Below are 19,725 nucleotides of genomic sequence, written 5' to 3' on the forward strand. Positions count from 1 at the left end.
TTTAACTCGTTCCCAGTGCCACAAAGAGAATAAAGTTGCGGATAAATAATGATGGAACAGCAGATTTAAACCTGACTCTGGTGAGTGTAAACCGTCCAAGTGTGGTGATCAAGAAAAAGAAAATTACCGAGCGAGTTGCGGGACGCGCCGATTATCCCGTTGCTGCGAAGAACCCTTTCGCATAGCAACAAACTCGTCGTCGTTTGTGATTTTGCGAACAACATGTTTTTTGCGCAAAAAAGGCCCATCCATCATTATCAGCGCGCACGATGGGCAAGTGTGCGCTCGGTCCTCACGTAGTTTTCGGGCGCACAGTTTATCAGACACCGCCAAACGCGTGTTCGGGTTCGCGGGCGCGCACAGGAAATCAAATCGCCGACTGATAAAGCCAGATTGACAAGAATACCTCTTCACATTTTGTTGTCCAAACAACACCGGGTCCGTTCCTGGTTCGAGTGCGTCCGTGGCGTGCCGTGTGCACCGTGGGTCCACTATCACCACCACCGTCGGCACGTAAACAAATTATTCACGTCGCGCACCCAAGGACATTCGGTCGCGCACACCTCGGAGCCGTACGCAAAACCAATTTTGCCAACTCACGGCGATAAGCCGCGCTAGAGCGCACATTTGGCGTGCACACGGTCGCTACGAGCATCATGTGGAATGCTCGTGCTCCGACCGTTATCTGGTGGAAAACCAACGCCACCTTTTTCGGCCAATCCTTTTGAATAATGATAAATGCGATGGCCGCGTCGTGATATGCTCCAGCTGGTGGTGGTCACCAGCTCGCGCGCATATCGTGATTCTTCCGGTGCCGGATCAAGTGAATCATCACGGGTCTTATCACTCGTCTCTGGTTGACCGTCGTAGGATTACTGTTTCCGCAAGCCAAGGTTCATGGCTGTCTTATCGTGGCCACTTTGGAAACCCCCCTTTTTTTTTGAGGGGGGAAGTGAGAAACTTTCCCACTGTCGTATCGGGAAATACAAAATGCTAGGAAAACACACCAGCACGATAATAAAGACGCTTATCAAAGCGATCCCCAATGGCTTCCATCATAATCGCAGAAAATCAGCAACCGCTGTACAAGGTGCGCATCTTTCGCGAATCAATAACAAGCCTGACCAGCGCGAGGGAAGGAGAAAGGGGTGCAAAATGGTACGGTAAAAACCAAAAACAAAAAAATCCCAAATTTGTTTACCTCAACCACCATGATAAGCGCGGGCACACACCGCGAACAGCATGGAGGTCGATGCGGCGCGATCACGACCGCAAGGGACCGCTATTGTATGTGCCTCCGCGGGTCTCGAAGATAACGCATCGTGGACGCACGCCACGGACGCATGACATGTCCCGCGTGCTAACCTTGCATGCAGCGTCTGTCGCTAAGGGCTATCCCGGGAAGGGTGGCTGCGACTCACCTGCTGAACGAGTGTAAACCTACGGCTACGCACATCACCGGTAATTGATTATCGCATGGGGAAGGAACAGTCGCGCACCACTACGCATTGTATTTGACGAATACTATCACACTGTTACTGTTCCCGGACGCACTTCAGAATACCCTCGATTACACTCCGGATCGTTTCTGGCGTGATGTCTTCGACCGTGTTCTCCTGTGCGTAGACCAGGAGCTCTTCGCAGACCTGCTCCACGTTGACACCGTCCGCATCGATGCCGGGTTTGTGACGAATACCGTTGGCCACGAATGCGATCGTATCGGGATGGCTAACGTCGGCCAGATGCAGCGTGGACAGGACCTGCTTCATGATGTCCATCAGGATGTTGTGCGAGTAGTTCTGCGAGGCCGGAAAGATCATCTCCAGGCTGTTGCTAACGATCTCCCCCAGTATCTCCTTCGTATCGATATCGTAGCCTTCCTTGAAAGTGCGGAAAATGCTCTCGATCAGCTCCGCGATCGCCTGCGGTGGGATCGTGATGAGTAGCTCCTCGGGAATGAAGGACTTGAAATTTTCGATAATGTGCGGCAACAGATCGCTCGCATGCTCCGGGGCAAAGTTGTGAATGATGTTCGATAGGTAATGGGCCAGATGGTTCACGACACGCTTAATGTCCGACTGCAGTACGTGTGAACCAAGCTGCTCCATTAGGAAATCGTCGATTAGGCCGGAAATTTCATTGTAGAGGAAGTTATCCGGTGAACTGGCACGGGTACTTGGTGGTGCCGAGTCCATCACCGCATTGTAAACCGATTCATCAGCCATTGGGACTGGTTTGCCACCGGTCACCGGAGGTGGAATGGTGATCTCTACATCGGGACTTTCCGCCGACAGCGGTTTACATTTCATGCTCAGTGTGCGGATCTCCCGCTGGAGTGTGTTGATTTGCTCCTTCTGTATCTTGGCTATCTCGCGCAGCTTCGTTAGATCGTCCGAGTAAGTTGGCGGCGGCGCGGTGTTGCGCTTTTCCAGCAGTATCTTCTGGTGTGCCAACGATTTTTCCAGATTATTGTACTCCTCTTGAAGCACCGTCAGGATGTGTAGCTTCTCCGTGCCCTCCTGGATGACTTTCTTCAATTCCTCTTGTTTCTTGGCGAACAGTTTCTGGAAAACACAATAAGACCCCTTAGGCCTACTGGGCTATGGTGCCACAAAAATACGATACTTTACCTTGAGTTCCTTGGTCCGTTCGGCATAGGTCCTCTTCACGTCGTCTAGATTAGCGCGCATTTCGAACGTGTACTGGCGTAGAATCGTTTCCTCCAGCTCATCCAGATCGATTACGCGGCCAAACTTTTTCATCATTGTCTCATTAATCACCTCCTTGAGCGAGACCAGCTGCTGCCGCATATACTTAATGTCCGTCTTCATGCGCGCTAGGTGTACCACGTTCACTCGATGCTTTCGCTTTGTTTCGAGCGTTTCGGCTGTCAGTTGATCGACACGGGAGTACAGCTTCAGTAAAGCCTCCCGATTGAACATCAAACTGTTCTCTACGTCGTGAAACTCCGTCTCGATTCGGAAGTACTGCATCTGATCCATTTTAACAATCACCAGCGTATCGATATCGTTCAATCGTCGCTGTTTCTCTCGCCGCAGCTCCAGCAGCTCGCGCTTTTTCCCATCCAATCGCAAATCGGTATCGACCAGTTTCGGTTTCAAGTTTTCCAGATTTTTGTGCATCTCTTTCAGCGTTCTATCCTCGGCGTAGTAGCGGCGCTGCAGCTCAAGCTTCTCGTTGCGCAGTTGTATCGCCAGCGTGTACAGTTCCTGGTCGCATCCGGCCGGACATTGATTAACATCCAGAAACACTTTGCTCACCTCGTTATCATTAGTGCCCTCCAGGCCGTCAATGTCCTCGGAAGAGTACTCGGACGACGAGTCTGAGTCGTTGTCGTTGATCTTACAAGGTTTATACTTTTTCTTGTAAATCCGTTTCATCACCTTGGAAAACTCGTTGTCTAGGCAGCTGGAGTTGAAGCGCTGTAAGTTCGATCGCTGCTCCTTCTGTATCGTCTCAATTTCCTGTTCTACCTGCTCGATCGCCGCCCGCGCATCGTGTACCGACTTCAGCAAATCATTGCGTTCGAGTGTGATCTGTTCCACGGAATGGACGATCTCTGACTCTATTTTACTGAAATCCTTCAAGATCCACAGTTCCTGGTAGAGCGTTAGCTGAAAGTTTTCCAGCAACTTTGCATCCGTCTCGACTTGCAGCCGCTCTTGGGAAAGAGCTTTTAGCTCCTGATCGAACTGATCGATGCGCCGCGCCACCTTATCGATGATTTTGTCTTGCTTAAACAGCTTCTTAATGAGGCGCATATCTCGCAGTTCTTGCTCGTGTCTATTGAGGACCGTTTTAGGGGTGCTTGGGGCCAATCCTAGAGCATCTTTTATGATGGAATCGGTATGATCCAAGTCCGGTTTAGTCTGTCCTTGCGCTTTAATTTTCTCGATCGATTGATCGAACCGGGTCCGGTCCTCTTCAAACTTGTACTGATCGTCCGCGTACTCCACTTCTAGGTTGATCGTTACCTCTACCGGAAGTTGTCGCTGTTTATCGCTTGGCAGTTCCTCGTGAATCACGCGCAGCTTAGCCTTCTGCTTCGTCACGTAGTGCATAAGCGAAAGCTTCTGTTCTCTCAGCGCAAACACCTTGAGGTTGTAGTCTCTCTGGATATCAAACATTTGCTGGCGAACTCGCAGTAACTCTCGATATTTGCCAATGGCGCTTTCGACCTGCTCCTCGGTTGGTTCATACTCGGGATCACTCTTCAGGTTGTAGTCTCCGATGGAGCTGGCCGCCTCTTTGATAGCCAAATCATCTGCGGGATCATTAATGTTTGGATCCGGTTTCGAGCCCTTATGCTCTTCCCACTGAACGCGTATGGAATGCACATTAAAATTAGATCCGAGGTAAACCATTAAATAAGATTCATTATACCTCTTGTTGTCGAACCGTCTCCTGGTTCTTTCGGTCGCGGTACTTCGCTAGAAGTCGTCTCATTTTACTTTCGAGCTTGAAATCGATCGTCGATTGCGATAAGCCTTCGAGGAACGATTCTTTTCGTTGAATTTGTGAATCCTTACGCCGATCCCTGCGCTTTGTAGGAGACGTCTCGGGAACCCTGGGTAAAAGAAAAAAACATTAGAGACGTACGCTATCATTTTTTATGTTATGATCTGTGCACTTTTATGAAGGTAGTGGAAAGCGCAAATCGTGAAATACATATCATATGATTGGCACAAACCTGTCCTCCGGATCTTTACATAACTCAATGAAGCGGCTTTGTTTAAAAAAAAAGTGTTAGTTTTTATATTGGGTTAAGTTTTTTTTGTCATTATCGCTGGATGCAATATCAAATCCATCGCTTACCGTTTGCGAAGTTCCTCTTCTTCGACAAGCTTCTCCACCTTTGCAAAGGTAGAAACGTATTCCTCATCAAGCCTCTCGATGCGAAAACTCTTGACACTCTGTCCACCCCTGGAATGAATTGCGCCATATGTGATCACATATGCTCCACATATCCACTGCTTCTTCAACTCACCTAACAGCCAATACCTCTATCGGGAAACTCTCGAGCGGTTCCAGGAAGAAACGATGAAGCTTCTCGGCTGTAATGCGTACCTTTTCGACATCGAAAGCCATCCGGCGATGCACAAGCCTCATTTCGGCCGCGAGCTGTTCCTTCAGATCATCCATGATACGTTCATCTAGTACAAAGTCCGTTACCGGGATGCGGTACGCGTCTGGTAACCGGCTATTGCGATCCAACAGTTCCTCGAATCGTTTCCGATATTCGACTACAGTCCGCTGTACGGCACTCCGTCGATCGGACACAATTTTCGCCAAACGATCCGCCTCTCGGCGTGCCTTCTGTTCCTCCAGCGAAGGGAAACTACTCTCGTCGATGTCGAACACCCGTTTGACGCATTTCTCCAGTGGTTTCGGTGGTACGGCTTTGAAGGCATCACCTGCACCGTACCACCGATAGGCAAACAAGTTACCATCGGTACCGATGCTGAAGAGATGGGTAAAATCGTAGCTAAATGCAAGGCCTACGACGCGCCCGGTGCGATTGTCGTGCATCGGAAGCGTCCAATGATCATCCAGATCCCGAAAGTCGGGTTTTCTTCGATTCACCCTCACGGCACCATCGCTCGTACCGAAGATGATGTAATTTGTGCTGCGACGAACAAAAAAATGTAAAAAGAACATCGCCAATGCTACTGCTCGGCCTTTGGGATACTTACTCCTGCAGATAGCAGGTTAGCTCTGTGTCCTCGGCATCCTGTATCGGTGTGCAAGAGATTGGATCCTCATCATCGAACCCATACTCGTACACATATCCAGCATCGTACCCTCCCATTGCGAGCCACAGTGTGTCCTCGTCGGTGTAACGAGCCCAAAGGATCGGGTTAGGCACTTTCGGGATGTACAGTGGTTCCAGCTCTTGCTCGTCATCCGAATCAGCCAAAAATGCTTCCTCATTGATCTCCGCCTTGGGATTGTCCTGCTTCATCCGGTCGAGTGTCTGCTGCTTCCGTGCACGCTTTTCCTGTTTCCGCTTTTCGATTTCAGCCACCAGAAGATTTCGCTTGATTTCCGATTTGACCGATTGGAATGCTAGCTGCTTGATTTCCACGTGGCGCAGATGGTACGAGATGGTGGTGTATTCCACCAGATCCTCCGGGAGCTCCACTTCCAGCAACTGACCATGGCGGCAGCCTACGAGAGCCGTAGACAGGGTTGCTGGCTTCCAGCTAATCGATGTTACCGCCGATGGTGTGTACACGAGACCGATCGGTTCAAGAACCACATGAGGATCACTGCCGACACAACGATGCACGAAGATGGTTTTGTCCTCTGAGCCGGACACCAGGATGGTTTCGCGTTCATTTAGTGACAATGCCGTCACGGGGTGGCCGTGCGGTTTTAGTAGTTGGATCAAGTTGACTCGATTCTCGGGGTAGGCTAGATGCCCATCGTGCAGATTAACGGCCACCGTACGCAGAAATCCATCATTGAACCCCAGCACTAGAATAGCACCGGTAGGGTCCAGCGTCGGAGGAATCCAAAGCATCGTTCGTCCTGGGCATTGGAACTGATGCGTTAACAGGAGCTCCCGTTTGGAGTAATCGTAAACGCACAGTTTGCCATCTACACCAAGCGTGGCGACGTGATTAGAGACGGGACTGGCCTGAACGGCCGCAATGGCACCGGCATGGCATTGGAATAGCTGCTGCGGTGGTTCCGTATGATGAGCGGGCGTTAGATCGCACAACCATATCCCACCGGCACCATCCTGAGCATACCATTGAAAGTCTTCTTGCGTTTGCTTACTAACCAAACACATCAGTTCGCTATGATGGTGCGCATCGCCACCGATCCGAAACTCCATGATTGGTTCAATCTCCACGAACCGATCCTCATCGGGTGGGTCGGCCAGCTCGACCGTCTCCCAGAACCAGATTTTGATCTTACCATCCAGCCCGGCAGTCATCACCTCACCGCCACGCATGCTTAGCTGCGTGATCGGCCCTTCGTGGCAGGGTTTACGGGCCTTCCGGCATACCTCGAGCTTAATAAGTCCACCATCCCACACCAGAATGTTACCCCACTGGCAACCGGAGAGGACTTTCTCGTCCGGCAGAGGCAGAATGCCGATAATATCGGAGATTTCCGTCTTACCGAAGCGACCCAGCTCACCCTGTAGCTTTAGCCCGGTAAAGGTGTTTGACATTCTCCAAAACTTAATGTGACCTAGACCTAAAAGCATAAAAACGAGCGAGAGACACTTTTAGTGGTACATCCGTACTGGCGGACGGGAGCATTACCGCAAGTTGTAATATGTCCCGGCACACTCGGCGAGAACATGACGTTGATGACATCGTTGGAGAAGGACTTGCAGCGCAGCACAATCTCTCCTTCCGCCCAATTCCACACCGTGAGCATGTAATCCGGTTCGATGCCCTGCGAGATAAGCAATCGTCCATCGGCCGTGTAATCGATGCGAGAGTATCCGGCCGTTGTACCACCGATCAAGATGCTGACCACCTCCATCTCCGGATACTGATAGATGATAATCGGTGGATCCGTACCATTCTCACCGACCGTCAAATGACAAAACTCCTCGCTGGGATTGACCTGTACCAGGAGCAGGAAATCTCGCAACCCGTTAGTCAGTGCCCGAGATAGGGAGGAAGTAAATCTGGTGACCATACCGTAACACAACCGATACCACCACCGGTAGAACTACGCCGAGTAGTCACCGTGCGAGATGCAACGTGAAAGAAGTGAATCAAGTTACCGGAGGCAAACACCAGGACGTTTTCATCGATTTTGCACAAATTGAAGTAACGTTTGCAGTCGTATCCATAGGAATAGCTAAGGGGGAACAAGGAGAGTACCAACCGGTTACGATTCGTGGCTTTCTATTCGGCTCGACCGATGCAATACTAACTCAAATTCAAGCAGCTCGTTCGGTACCGTGCAAGACGAGTTTCGGATTGGCTTGGATATAAGAGATCTTCCATCGTAACGCCGCTTTGGATCACCGGAATCCTTCGAAGTGGTTCCGTTCATCGGGGACGTGTGTGTTTCCAGCAAGAAAGATGTTTGCAGACTAACACGCTTGTCCTGTGAACATAAATGCCTGCTACGGGAACACCCGGGCGGTGTTGCTAAGGATACGCACGCATTTGGCATAGCGACCGCGCTTTAGTTTGTTTACTAGATTTCATAAGGAAATGCCGCGACCTTTCGGGTTTGCAGTTCATTTTCTTTATTGCATTGTGTTTGGTTTTTTTTTGTGAATGTTGTTACTCGTTCCCTCGATCGATCGACAATCAGTCGATCATTGAGGTCAACTCTCTCTCTCTCTCTTCTTGCACATTTGATGCACTTCCGATCAGTATCGGGGTATCAGTAGGTATCGGAACGCGATCGTATCACGCGTTGGGGCATCTAGATCATACATCAAACCAGTCGGGGGCACCCCCGGGTGGGAGAGCGTTCATTGACCGTCTAACACGATAAATCGTAGCAACCCCTGTGCCCTGCGCACTGCACCCTGCCACCTGCTTACATGGCGTCATGGAGATGGTCACGATGCTGATGAAACACGATGGCGTCGTTTCAACAGGTTGCGATAAGCCCGCCGTTCGTTGGGTCTGTCGCCGTCCCCCGATTCATGGTTCATAGGTAATCGGGGACGATATTGCATTGGTTCGTAATTTATCAGCGCCCAGTGCCAGTGCTTTTCCATCACGAAATCACGCCTGGGCTATAGGACATGGGGGTAGGAGGTACAGGTAGCCGAAACCGGCTCGTACCAGTTCCTTAAACCTCTCTGTGTGTCTGCGTCTATTTTTGGTTTAGCGAACATTACAAGCGGATTGATTCGCGTGGGGAGCAAAGTACAACCGTCTGGGGGAACCGACGTGAATCCCGAGCTATCCGCATGCACAGCCACCATCAGAGTCAGACTAATCGATGAAGGGCGGGGGAGACAGCGGTAACAAGGAATTGTAAAATCATTCCCCCCCGTTTTGTGAATGCAGTTGTGGTCTAAGTGGGGCAAGCCGGACTAGCCGGGGGCCGATTCGATGGATTGAATGACGGTGATAAGAAAGCCACCAGCTCCAGCAGGCGAAGCTGGTGCTGGCTAGAATCGATTTCAATCCAGTTCAGTCCGGTTCAGATAACCCTCCGGGTTAATACCACCCGGATGGTGTTTCCTAGTTTTCGTCACCCCCTCAGTGAGTGATCTACACGCCAGTGGAGGACGCTGTTTCGATAAGTTTGACTTGACTGCATAGATCGTTTCAGGCTCTTCGAGAATTATTCGTAACGTCCACTTCCTCAATCTTGCTACCTGATGTAACATCGAATCCCGATTGCCAATATGGTGCACGAGCGCACATCATAGATAGATCCGCTATAGATGGATTGGTATCAGCTGGGTACGCTGGGTGGGATTCACGGATCAGGGACAGTCGGGCATGGGTCGACCCGCACATCGGGTTGGTTCCGTAATTCGTAGACTCTGTTCGGTGCGATAAGCGTTCACCGAGGCCATCCCACACCCGATGGACAATCGAGAGTGGAACCGCCCGCAACCGGATTCTCGCCTCGCAGGGGTGGTAGATTACATTCGGATGCGATCCTCCTCGCTATCGCTGCTGCTGGTAAGAGGTGCACCATGATAATTCCGTCGGGAATGACTCGTGGAAGCAGATCGAATGAGATGCCCGGGAATTGTGAGTATTTCAAAAACTAAACAGTCCACCCCCCCCCCCCCCCCTGGGAGAGAGAGAGAGAGAGATCGTACGTCAAGCGCTGGAATGTTTGCAAAACAGAAGTCATACCAGGCGACACAGACAGACAGCTGGATTTCTGCCGCGTGAGGTGCCTCAGGAACACCTTTTCCAACTCGTGCGCCTCTAAGGTCCGGCCCGGGGGCACACTGTCACTGCCGCTTATCAATGATCTATGCCCGATGAAAGTCAATGTTTGCAGTTCTACGGAACGCTACGAACGGCAACCGCTGAACCTGGTGAATGATTGCGTGTAAATACTACTGGCAAACTACAAATCACTAGCCGCAATGGGACGCGCCGACCGCGATGGTCCTGTAATGCGCAGTACGGTCGTCGCCGTCGTCTCCACGGGTTTGCTTTGACGGGACGTAGTCCATGTTGGGGTCCCGTGTAAATGAATGACGACCCTGACTGACGCGTCGTCGATGGCGTAGCGGGCCAGTCTCGGTGCCAGTCGATGCTCAGAATCGATATGCGCCATAGACGGTTGCTCTACTTCTCCCCGATCCGGTTCAAACAGGATCAACGATCCGACGACGATGATGATGATGATGATGATGATGAGGATGATGATGCAAGTCCACGCGTTGCTCGCGAACCGGTTCGAGCTGGTGTACAGCCCACACGAAAGTGCATACTGGTCGTCGCCTCGTCTGTTATCATATTGGAACCATCACGCCCAGCGTGTGCGTTCTATGACCGATCGACCAGCCTGATGCTGTACCGCCGCTGAAACTGGATTATCAGGGGGTCTACTTTTTTTGGTGATTCCCAAATGTGACTAAACGTCAGGAAAAGGAAGAGAGGATAGGGGAAGGACCATCACGTGGTTAGAACCAGAATCGGAAGTGGTGCGAGCGACCACGGTCGAGTGGAGCCAGTGGACGCCATCGATATGATCGACAGCACGCGAACGAGCGGTAGTTGATACAAGCGCGATCCAGACATGTTTTCGTTTGTTATCGGTGGGGCCGCTACAGTCTGGCCACCCCCCATATGGACTGGAATAGGACAACACGGCACTTAACATTAGCGTCGACAAGAGATCGTCGCGTCTTCCGCCAACTACGCAATACCTACTGGCCTACTACGCTGGTGGTCGATGCTATCGCGTCTCTACTGTATGTGAAGCGAGCTTCAATTGGAAGTTCCCCCTGGATCCAAGCAGTCTTTGTCTGTGTGACTTTTTTCCTTCTGTGACTTCTTGGATCCAGGTGGCGCGTGTCTCGATGGTTGCTAATAAAATAGAACAAAGCCTGTGGAGTGTGCTACAAAGGGTGATAACACCATCGATGGGTGGAACATTATGAATCTCTAGAGCAAATCTAGATGAAGATCGTTGAAGCCTCACACTCCGAAGTGGCGCATGCCGCTGTTTACTCGCGGCTAATAACCAGCGGCTGGAGTGTGGACGACTCGAGGAACTAGGCGCCTCCATCTCGTGCCAGAGACGAGACACACGAGCAGTGCTTGTTGCCCTAGGTACTGGAAGCCACAGCGGTCACTTCCACCTTGCGCTTCACCCCACCCCCCCGCTCGGCCGGTGTGTGTACGTAACAGCCGGCGGCCTTTCTTATCTTGGTTCTGGGCACGGCACGGTTCCGAGTTAACGAAGATGTCATCGTGATTTTATCGCCGCGCCACGATTTGTCTGCACAAACAGACGAACACATATACGAAATCCCCTCCCCGCAACACACGCACACACAGCTGTATAGCGGCGCCTCGACGCGGAGGGCATTGCAAAGTTCCAGACCTTCGGTAATGTTCTCGCGGGTCCCACGCTTTCGGTAAAAATGGATGGGATGTTGGCGGTGGTGATGGTGGTGGTGGTAGTGATTCTCGCCCCACGCTACCGGTGGTCCACGTTGTCCGTGTTGGTAGTGGTGGTGATAGACGACCCAAAACGCGTGAGTACGCCGCGTCATATAACGCGCCTATAGCGGGACCTGATAAGACCTGCTGGAGGGTCCTCCGTGTGTGGTGAGTGCCCCCCCCCCCCCCCCCCCCTCTGGCACCCTATTAAAAGCGGGCGCGCTTAGTCCGCGCAGCGCTTACAAATGTGTAGAGCGCGCTGCGGCCGCCCCAAGCGTTTAGTAACGGTTTGAGTCTCGAGCCACTCGGAAGCACCACGCCGGTCGTTGGTGCTGTGTGTTCCGCTCGCGTAGAACTCACCCCTCGTTTCAGTCTGCTTCTCTGCACTCGCGATCATCGCGTTCGCGTGCGCGCACACACACACAGACACACAGCACGCAGCATTCTGATCCGGTCCGACAGCGCGATCGTAAGACAGAAAACGGATCTTGTGAGTGACGCACATGAGGAAGCCATTTTGTGAACCGAAAATCAAAGGCGAAGACGAAAAAGTGTGGCACTAATTTGTACTTATAGCGCTTCCGGGGTGCAAGTGGGTCTTTGGGTGTCGCTCCCGGGAGATTCTGTGAAGAAGAAGAAGGAGGTTCTAAATGATCTAGTAGATAACGGCCGGTGGGGCGAGTGAGATAATGCAAGGCCACCCGAAAGCTGTCGGTGTGTGACAAAGAAGATTACAAATCGTGCCACGAGAGACAGCCAGGGCTGGGATACTAAAACAGAGAAGTGTGCCGCAAACAGAGGGGGGCTTGTAGTGACTTGTAAATGACTGTAAAGCCGAAGGTGGCAAGATGCTAATCAACAAAGAAACCATTCCGTACAGGATGGGCTTACAGCCTTTCTACTACTACCAGTCCTCGCCGCCGGTGGTCAATGACCGGCTTGGATATCATCTACCGATCACACCACCGTACCATCATCCGTACGACTTCATTCTTCCGATGCAATCACCGACGAACCCGGCCCCAAACTCGGTAGCGGCTGCGGCCGTTGCCGCCGTTGCATCGGCCGCCGGTGTCCCACTGCCAGCGGCCTCGCCAGTGCGGCCATCATCACCGCTTTATTTCTACCTCAACGCGGGACCCCCCGGAGCAACTGGAGCACAGGATCATCTGACAACGGGTACGCCGTTGTCACCACCGCATACACCGCCACTACTGATGGAGCGGACGGTCAGCGAGATGTCGCTTCACTCGAACGGATCGACGGTGGTCGGTCTTCGCGATTCCGTCATCATGAAGGTCCAGAATCAGCAGGTTGTGCCGGTACAAGGCGATGCCGACACCGACACCAGTAGCACCGATCCGTCGGAACCGGAAACAGTCGAAGAGTTCATCTGTCGCTGGGAGAACTGCTACTGGTAAGTGACAAAAAAAAAGAAGGAAAAACGGTTGATAAGAATGGGCAGAGTGGACCTGGAATGATCTCTGGTAATGGTACGATCCGTACGAGCTTTTGGATCCGCACTCTCGGTGGTGCTCGCAGCTTCGCTAGCTGCGGGTGAAGCTTCTTATCACGCTCATCGCCTCGGGCCGCGGATCATAAGATATTGTCCTCTAGATAGAGGCAACAAAACACCGCGGCAATCGGGCACAACACGGGCACCCCTGGCCACCGGAGGCTAAAGCAAACACTAGAGCCGAATGTGCACACGTCCACGTATCTTTCGCGCGATGCGACTCTGGGGGCCGCCCTGTGTGGCCATCTGCGGCTGTGGATACCTGACACCTGACTTAATCCCCTACGATGGCATTTCCTGGTCTCCGGTTGGTGTGCGCGAGCTTGCCAACGATAGAAGGGAGCCCTACTACTGAGAGCTGGAAAAGTTCAATTTTAATTATTTTTTCCCCAAAACAAACCATTCGCTGTTATATGCTGCTGTGGCTTGGATGTTGTTGGTAGTTTGTTTTCGTCCTTAAAAATAATACAGAGTTCAATCTCGTCGTGTTGCACGCCGGTGAGGCATGTATTTGTTTTGAAGAAGCGCATAAGCATAACATGCCGCTGGAACACGCCGCTTCTTCGCTCCCCGCTGCCTGTACTCCACTGCTAATGCCGTGCCGTGAGCTAATTTCGAATGATTCCATATCACATCCCTTCCTCTTGGTTTTCTGTTTTCAGTCATCCCTCGAGCATTTGCTCAATGCGCGCAAAGAGTAAGTGAGAAAGAGCGACCCGAAACGCCGCGCTTGGAAAAGATTAAAGCGACGGTGATGTGTTGGGCTTGGCAAACAGACCGTTATCAGTACCTCCCAAAACGACCATTCCCCTCGCTGGCCTTCGCAAAAGGCTTCGCAATTCTCACTAATCTTTGTGCCAAAAACCAACTGTCCAAGGCATAGAGGCGAAGTTGAAGTTGAAGTTGATATGACGTATGCCGCTCGGCTAGGTTGTTCCGTAAACACCCGACCAGCGCTACAAATCGTGTTCCGATTTCGCAACATTATCAAATGTTAGGGGATCCTGTAGTCGGCCTTAACATTGTGGTTGCTATTGGGTCGCCTTGGAAAGCAGACCACACCTGCCTGATGCTGATAAGTCTATTTCCGGAATCCTCAGGTGTTTTCTAAGTGTACCTCACCCGTCAAGGGCATGAGGCAGGGGGGAGGGGGGCAGGAGGCGGTGAGATAATAATCTTAAAATAAAACTGGAACACGAAGCCGTCGATCATCGACAACAGACCGATCTCCCGTGCGCTCATGTATCTTATCAATCTTCCGTCTTCGCGTCGCGTCTGGTGGTATAATGACGTCGGATGGGAGGCCCATCGTCAGCTGGCATCGTGACACGGCCGCTTTCTGCTACATCATGGTCTCCACTAACGCACATGTCTTTTCTCTCTTCAACAGTGTATTTTTCAAGCTGGAAGATTTAGCCAGCCATGTAACGGCGAAACATGCAGTTATCGGGCTGGACAACCTGTACTATTGCCGCTGGGAGCGTTGCATGCGCCAGGATCGGGGCTTTAACGCACGCTACAAGATGCTGGTGCACGTGCGCACACACACCAAGGAGAAACCGCACCAGTGCGGCAAGTGTGGCAAGTGCTTCTCGCGTGCCGAAAACCTCAAGATCCATTTGCGCTCACATTCGGGCGAGAAGCCGTACGTTTGCCCTGTGGAGGTAAGTGTCGGCCGAGTGTCGTAGCAGCCATCGCGGAGTAGTTACCATGGTATTCCTAATGCACACTAATGGTTCTACTGCTCTACTTGTAGGGATGCAACAAGGCCTACTCGAATTCATCGGATCGTTTTAAGCACACTCGGACACACTCGAACGACAAGCCGTATGTGTGCAAAGTGTCCGGATGCAACAAGCGCTACACCGATCCGTCGTCATTGCGCAAACACGTCAAGACGTTCAAACACTCGAGCCACGGCGGACCCCAGCAGCTGCTGGCGGATATGGTTTGCATGGATTTTGAGAGTTTCTCGCAGGATAGCACCAAGTCTGGAACGTCCCAGGGTACCAGTGCAGCCGGTTGTCGTACGCCGGACTATGACTCCGATACCGACACCGGTGTACTGATCGATGTGGTCAATCTAGACTGTGGTCCAGAGGCACAGGAACAGGAGGAGAAGCTGGCGTACGATGACTACCGTCGTTGCCATCACTATGGGCCTGTGACCCAGAGCGTCTACCGTGACGCTTCGCTCTGGATCGTGGACTCTTTATCGAGAGATACGTACGGACGTGTTAGCGATGTGCGGATGACAAAGGATGGGGATGATTCCGATGCTACAGGAGGTGATGGTGGTACGGATAACCAGAGGGGGAAGGCAGAGCCACTGGATCTGGTGCCATACTCTGCGACTGAGCCGGCCAATGAGCCGGGGCAAACGCTCCGCCCGAAGGCGCTCGAGGACGAGGAACTTTGCCTCGCCATACAGCAGCTCAACGGCATGCGGAAATCTCGATCGCTCCGGATGGACGTCGATGGTCCGCTCGATCTCACTATACATCACCGTTAATAGTATACCCGGCGCGAGGTCGCTGCCCCTTCTTTTTATCCCCTACTATTCTACCCTTTCTATTACAACCAAACTTATACTGTGTTCTACAACGCAACTGATGGATTTTGTTAGCTTGTAAGATGTTTTACTATTTTACACACATGATTAAACAATGAAGGCACCGGCCACCGTTACGCCGTTTATATTTTTATCAGCACTAAATATGCTAAAAAGCGCAACACTGCTGGTGCTGGTGGGCTGGCGGGCTAGCTAGACCAAAACTATGCAACCGCCTCATGCACTGAGCGAGCAACCCGTTCAAGCTGGTTTTTTGAATTTGCTGTGACTACCAAGTGGAACATGAGCAACATGCAAATATGCTGGCAGATAATCGAAAGAGAGTAGAAGAGAGAGAGAGAGAGAGAGAGAGAGAGAGAGAGAGAGAGAGAGAGAGAGAGAGAGAGAGAGAGAGAGAGAGAGAGAGAGAGAGATAACGAGGTGCGCAATCTGTGGTTTGAATTGAAACTCAATTTCTTTATTATTAACTAAAAACACAAATACACTTTGTTACAAATCGCGGTTGAACCAACTATTGTGGAGTGGATAAATAAATACTGTTTTTTCATAAAGGGCCGCGATCGTGATAAAGCCAAGCTCATGGCCATGAGGAAATGTTAGGTCGGTTTCGGGGATGCGATAGGAAAACTCGGAAAACTGGGAACTCCACTGGAACCACCACCACCACCACCGAGTGCTCCGATGACATTTCCGAGCATGCTTGGATCGAACGGAGTGATGATGGCCTGGAACGCGCCCATTATCAACGAGGACTTTACCGCCGAACCGGGGGCGGAAGGTTGAGTCCCCAAGCCAAGCGCTGGTAACCCGGTAGCCCCTAGCAATCCGCTACCACCGGTCGTGGTTGGTGCTTCCGTAGAGGTGGCCGGAAATGGTGGACGAAGCTCAAACGGTCCTGCGCGGCTATCGCCAACAAAATCGTCGCCCGAGTTCGCAACGATTGTATCGAAGGATGTTGTGGTAGGTATGCCGGATACCAACCAGCAGCAGCAGCAGGAGGACAGCAGCATCAGCACCACCGGCAACAGCATAATGAAGCACACTTTAAACTGGATCCACGTGAGGAATCTCCGGTGAGAGTAGGCGACGCGGTTGTCGACGAGACTACGGTGGAACTCAGACTAACCGTGCAACCGTGTTCCGGAGAACTGTTTCAACCCGACGCCAACCCGGCGCCAGGTGCTCTGGCCGCCTTTGGTGCAAATAATTAAAGACCTGGCCACCGATAAGCAACCCCTCGTTATAGTGTTATTCAATTAACGGAGCGTCGCGGCGGTTATCTGGGCGCGGTTGGTGGTCCCATGCTAAGACCTCCCCCTGCTCGGGCACAAATGCTGGTGGCCCTATGCCTCGTGGCATGCAATTGCGCCTTGCCACCAGAATTTCATCATGCAGAACAGGAAATCGTAAAGCCAAACGATCTTTTTGAGGTGGCCTGGGTGGCGTCGGTTGCAGGGTAATGTTTCTGTGCCACCGTCAGTCGGCGTGGACATGAAACAAAATATTTATGTTAAGGCAGACCCCAACCGTCAGGAGTTAATGGTTTGTAAAAACATGGTGTCACACAATCGGAGTTATCGTAACAGGTGCCGAATGATAGATGAAGGGAGCAACTAAAATGCAACACACGATTGAAACTCATTGAATCTACACTAGCGTGTAGAGAAGCCTCCTGGTTGGAAATGCCTCCACCACTAGTTCCAAGCACTCGATATGTATGCACACACACACACAAACACACAGTGGTTCCGTGCACCTAGTTCTCTCCGAGCTACGAGGAGATTGATTGTTTCGCACGAAAAACCAAAAGTGATGCATCCTCAAATATTGCTTTTTGATGAGGTTGAGAGTATGTGTGCGAGTGTGTGTATGAAATGAAAATTAAGCTTCCTCCCCTCATGCCTCCCTTCCTCCAGGGGCGGGTTCGGTGATTCCTAGTGGTCTGTTGATTAAACTCCAACAGGTTTTTAATTGATGATGGCCGCCTGGAGCCTGGGCGAGTCGGTAAGCTACAATCTCTTGGCGGAGGCAGTGGGATGGTCGCAACCAGCTCGCAAATCAAAAATGGCTCAGACAGTCCTGTGAAGGGTGGTAGGAAGGAAGAAGGACTAGAGTCTAGGGGAAGCGGCAAAAAAAATGGCTAAATTAACTCGCCACTGCACTGCATGCGCTTTCCTGCGGTGCTAGCGCAACTGCAGTTTACGGCACCGGAACCGGAGCCCCTAAAACTCAATATTTGCATTTCCATCGTCAATGCAATGGCGCTGGCTGCCGGTGTGTATTCAACGGTCAGCACGGGGAGTAACCTGCGCCAAGCAGCAGGAGCAGCGAGGATTATACATCGAGAGCAGACATCGAGGCGAGATCCTTTGGCCGGTTGTTTCCCCCGCCATATTTTGGCCAAGGTCTGATCCGTACGACAGACCTGAACTCCCGGAGGCCAGTTTCAGCGAACGAAGTAATAATAATTCCTTACCACCCCTTACCCTCCCCCTACTTCAACGTTAAGCCGGCTCTGGTCTGGTCTGGTCTGGTCTGAAACCAACGGAAATGATAGTAGCACATTCTGGTCCAGACAGACCACCAGACACACGTATGCATACACACACACATACACAGACCAGTGACCAAGCCGGACGAAGGACTGGGCTCCAGGACGATTAACTGGTCCGGACTGCCGCCGGACTGCGAATGCAAACGAGAGTTTTCATTATGGCTAGAAGCCAGACCAGCCTCCCAGGTTCCCATGGCCCCATGGGTTTGGGGAATAAACGAATTTTAAATTCTTTGTCTGTGTCTGTGTGTGGTGTTGCTATAGGCCAGACCAAAACACGGATCCCCTCCCAAACCACCCCCTTTTGGAGCTCGTTCCAACTGACATTCGGATGCGTTTGACAGCCATAGCCATTCCCAGCAGGCGGTTCAATCCTTTGTATCCTAGCAACGAGCAAGAGAAAGGGAGTGCGAAAGAGAGTGAAAGAGAGAGAGAGAGAGAGAGAGAGAGAGAGAGAGAAACAGAGAGAGAGAGAGAGAGTTAGGGAGTGCGAAAGAGAACGAGAGTGATGGCCACAATGTTGCACCACACCCAAAAAACCGGAAGAAGACTGGCTGCCGCTGGGATGCAGTTTTTCGTCCTCATCGGTCATCCCGAACGGTTGTTATGTGAGTGTGTGTATGTGTGTGTGTGTGTGTGCTTCCGTGTGCCCATCTCGGTCGGAAGTCGAAAGTGAGGTTAAGTTAGCTTCCGTGATGCAGTGCTGGCTGGCTGAGGAGCATCGAAGCAACCGTGAGTTGCAGCTGAGCAAGTGAGATAGTTGTGCGAGAGCCCGGGACCGCTCTAATCGTGGTATCCCCGGGAGCGACCGGGATCCCGGGTTTTTGATTTCAAAGGCCATCCCAGACACGACCCAGACAGATTGAGCAAACCGGCGGTAGCGAGGAAATCGGGGGGGAAACGCGTGAGAGGCTCACACTACTCACCACGCGCTCACCGGCACCACCACCAGCAGCAGCACCGCGTGGCGGTTGCCAAAGCAGGAAATGAAAATGGGGGAAAAACCAAAACTTTCCCAGACTGTCTGCAGCCGGGCGGCCGATCGACCAACCGACCGGCGAAGGGTGTGCGAAATTGATGACGTCTGTCGGCCGGCCGACCGGCCGTCGGGCTGGCCATCCTGCCACTGTCTGTGTGTTAAATGCAAAAACCGTTTCCCGTTGCTCCTGATGATGGGAATTCGGGCGCAGAGCTCGCACACATATACACAGTGCGTGTCATAATATCGCAACCGATGAATTATTTGAAATTCAAAGCAATGTTCTATTTACTGTAGATTGCATTTAGCTAAAGTTTGCTAGAGCGCTCTATTTTCCTTGTTTAAAAACCATTTCTACGATTGCGTTGTTGGCTAACTTTGTTTTAAAAAATGATTAGATAGCAACGCCAATGGAAACCAATTGAACCGCAGAAGCCAATATTTAAACCTTGTTAATATACATTATTCCCATATTTAAGTTCTCGTAATACCCAAACCAAAAAGCAT

The 19,725-nt window shown here is 51.6% G+C and overlaps 2 protein-coding genes across 2 annotated transcripts; one reads left to right on the forward strand and one right to left on the reverse strand.

The window, feature by feature from the left end:
* Positions 1 to 1,535: 1,535 nt before the first annotated feature.
* On the reverse strand, positions 1,536 to 8,046 carry LOC125956842 (cilia- and flagella-associated protein 44). Its single transcript, XM_049689067.1, has 9 exons — positions 7,925 to 8,046; positions 7,697 to 7,848; positions 7,272 to 7,628; positions 5,715 to 7,230; positions 5,009 to 5,647; positions 4,837 to 4,944; positions 4,405 to 4,588; positions 2,631 to 4,337; positions 1,536 to 2,564 (listed from the first exon to the last, which is right to left on the reverse strand). The coding sequence occupies exons 1-9, from the start codon at positions 8,044 to 8,046 to the stop codon at positions 1,536 to 1,538; spliced, it is 5,814 nt and encodes a 1,937-aa protein (XP_049545024.1).
* Positions 8,047 to 11,855: 3,809 nt separating this feature from the next.
* On the forward strand, positions 11,856 to 16,240 carry LOC125956904 (zinc finger protein GLI1-like). Its single transcript, XM_049689177.1, has 3 exons — positions 11,856 to 13,014; positions 14,504 to 14,777; positions 14,870 to 16,240. The coding sequence occupies exons 1-3, from the start codon at positions 12,446 to 12,448 to the stop codon at positions 15,623 to 15,625; spliced, it is 1,599 nt and encodes a 532-aa protein (XP_049545134.1). The 5' UTR covers positions 11,856 to 12,445; the 3' UTR covers positions 15,626 to 16,240.
* Positions 16,241 to 19,725: the final 3,485 nt, after the last annotated feature.

The sequence above is a fragment of the Anopheles darlingi genome, chromosome 3, assembly GCF_943734745.1.
Source record: "Anopheles darlingi chromosome 3, idAnoDarlMG_H_01, whole genome shotgun sequence".
Lineage (NCBI taxonomy): Eukaryota > Metazoa > Arthropoda > Insecta > Diptera > Culicidae > Anopheles > Anopheles darlingi.

Coding starts and splice junctions, on each gene's coding strand:
- LOC125956904 (XM_049689177.1), top strand. CDS start 12,446: ATGCTAATCAACAAAGAAACCATTCCGTACAGGATGGGCTTACAGCCT. Junction 13,015..14,503: donor CGCTGGGAGAACTGCTACTG/GTAAGTGACAAA, acceptor TCTCTTCAACAG/TGTATTTTTCAAGCTGGAAG. Junction 14,778..14,869: donor CGTACGTTTGCCCTGTGGAG/GTAAGTGTCGGC, acceptor CTCTACTTGTAG/GGATGCAACAAGGCCTACTC.
- LOC125956842 (XM_049689067.1), bottom strand. CDS start 8,046: ATGAACGGAACCACTTCGAAGGATTCCGGTGATCCAAAGCGGCGTTAC. Junction 4,589..4,836: donor GAAGAGGAACTTCGCAAACG/GTAAGCGATGGA, acceptor TCTTTTACCCAG/GGTTCCCGAGACGTCTCCTA. Junction 2,565..2,630: donor AACGGACCAAGGAACTCAAG/GTAAAGTATCGT, acceptor TGTGTTTTCCAG/AAACTGTTCGCCAAGAAACA.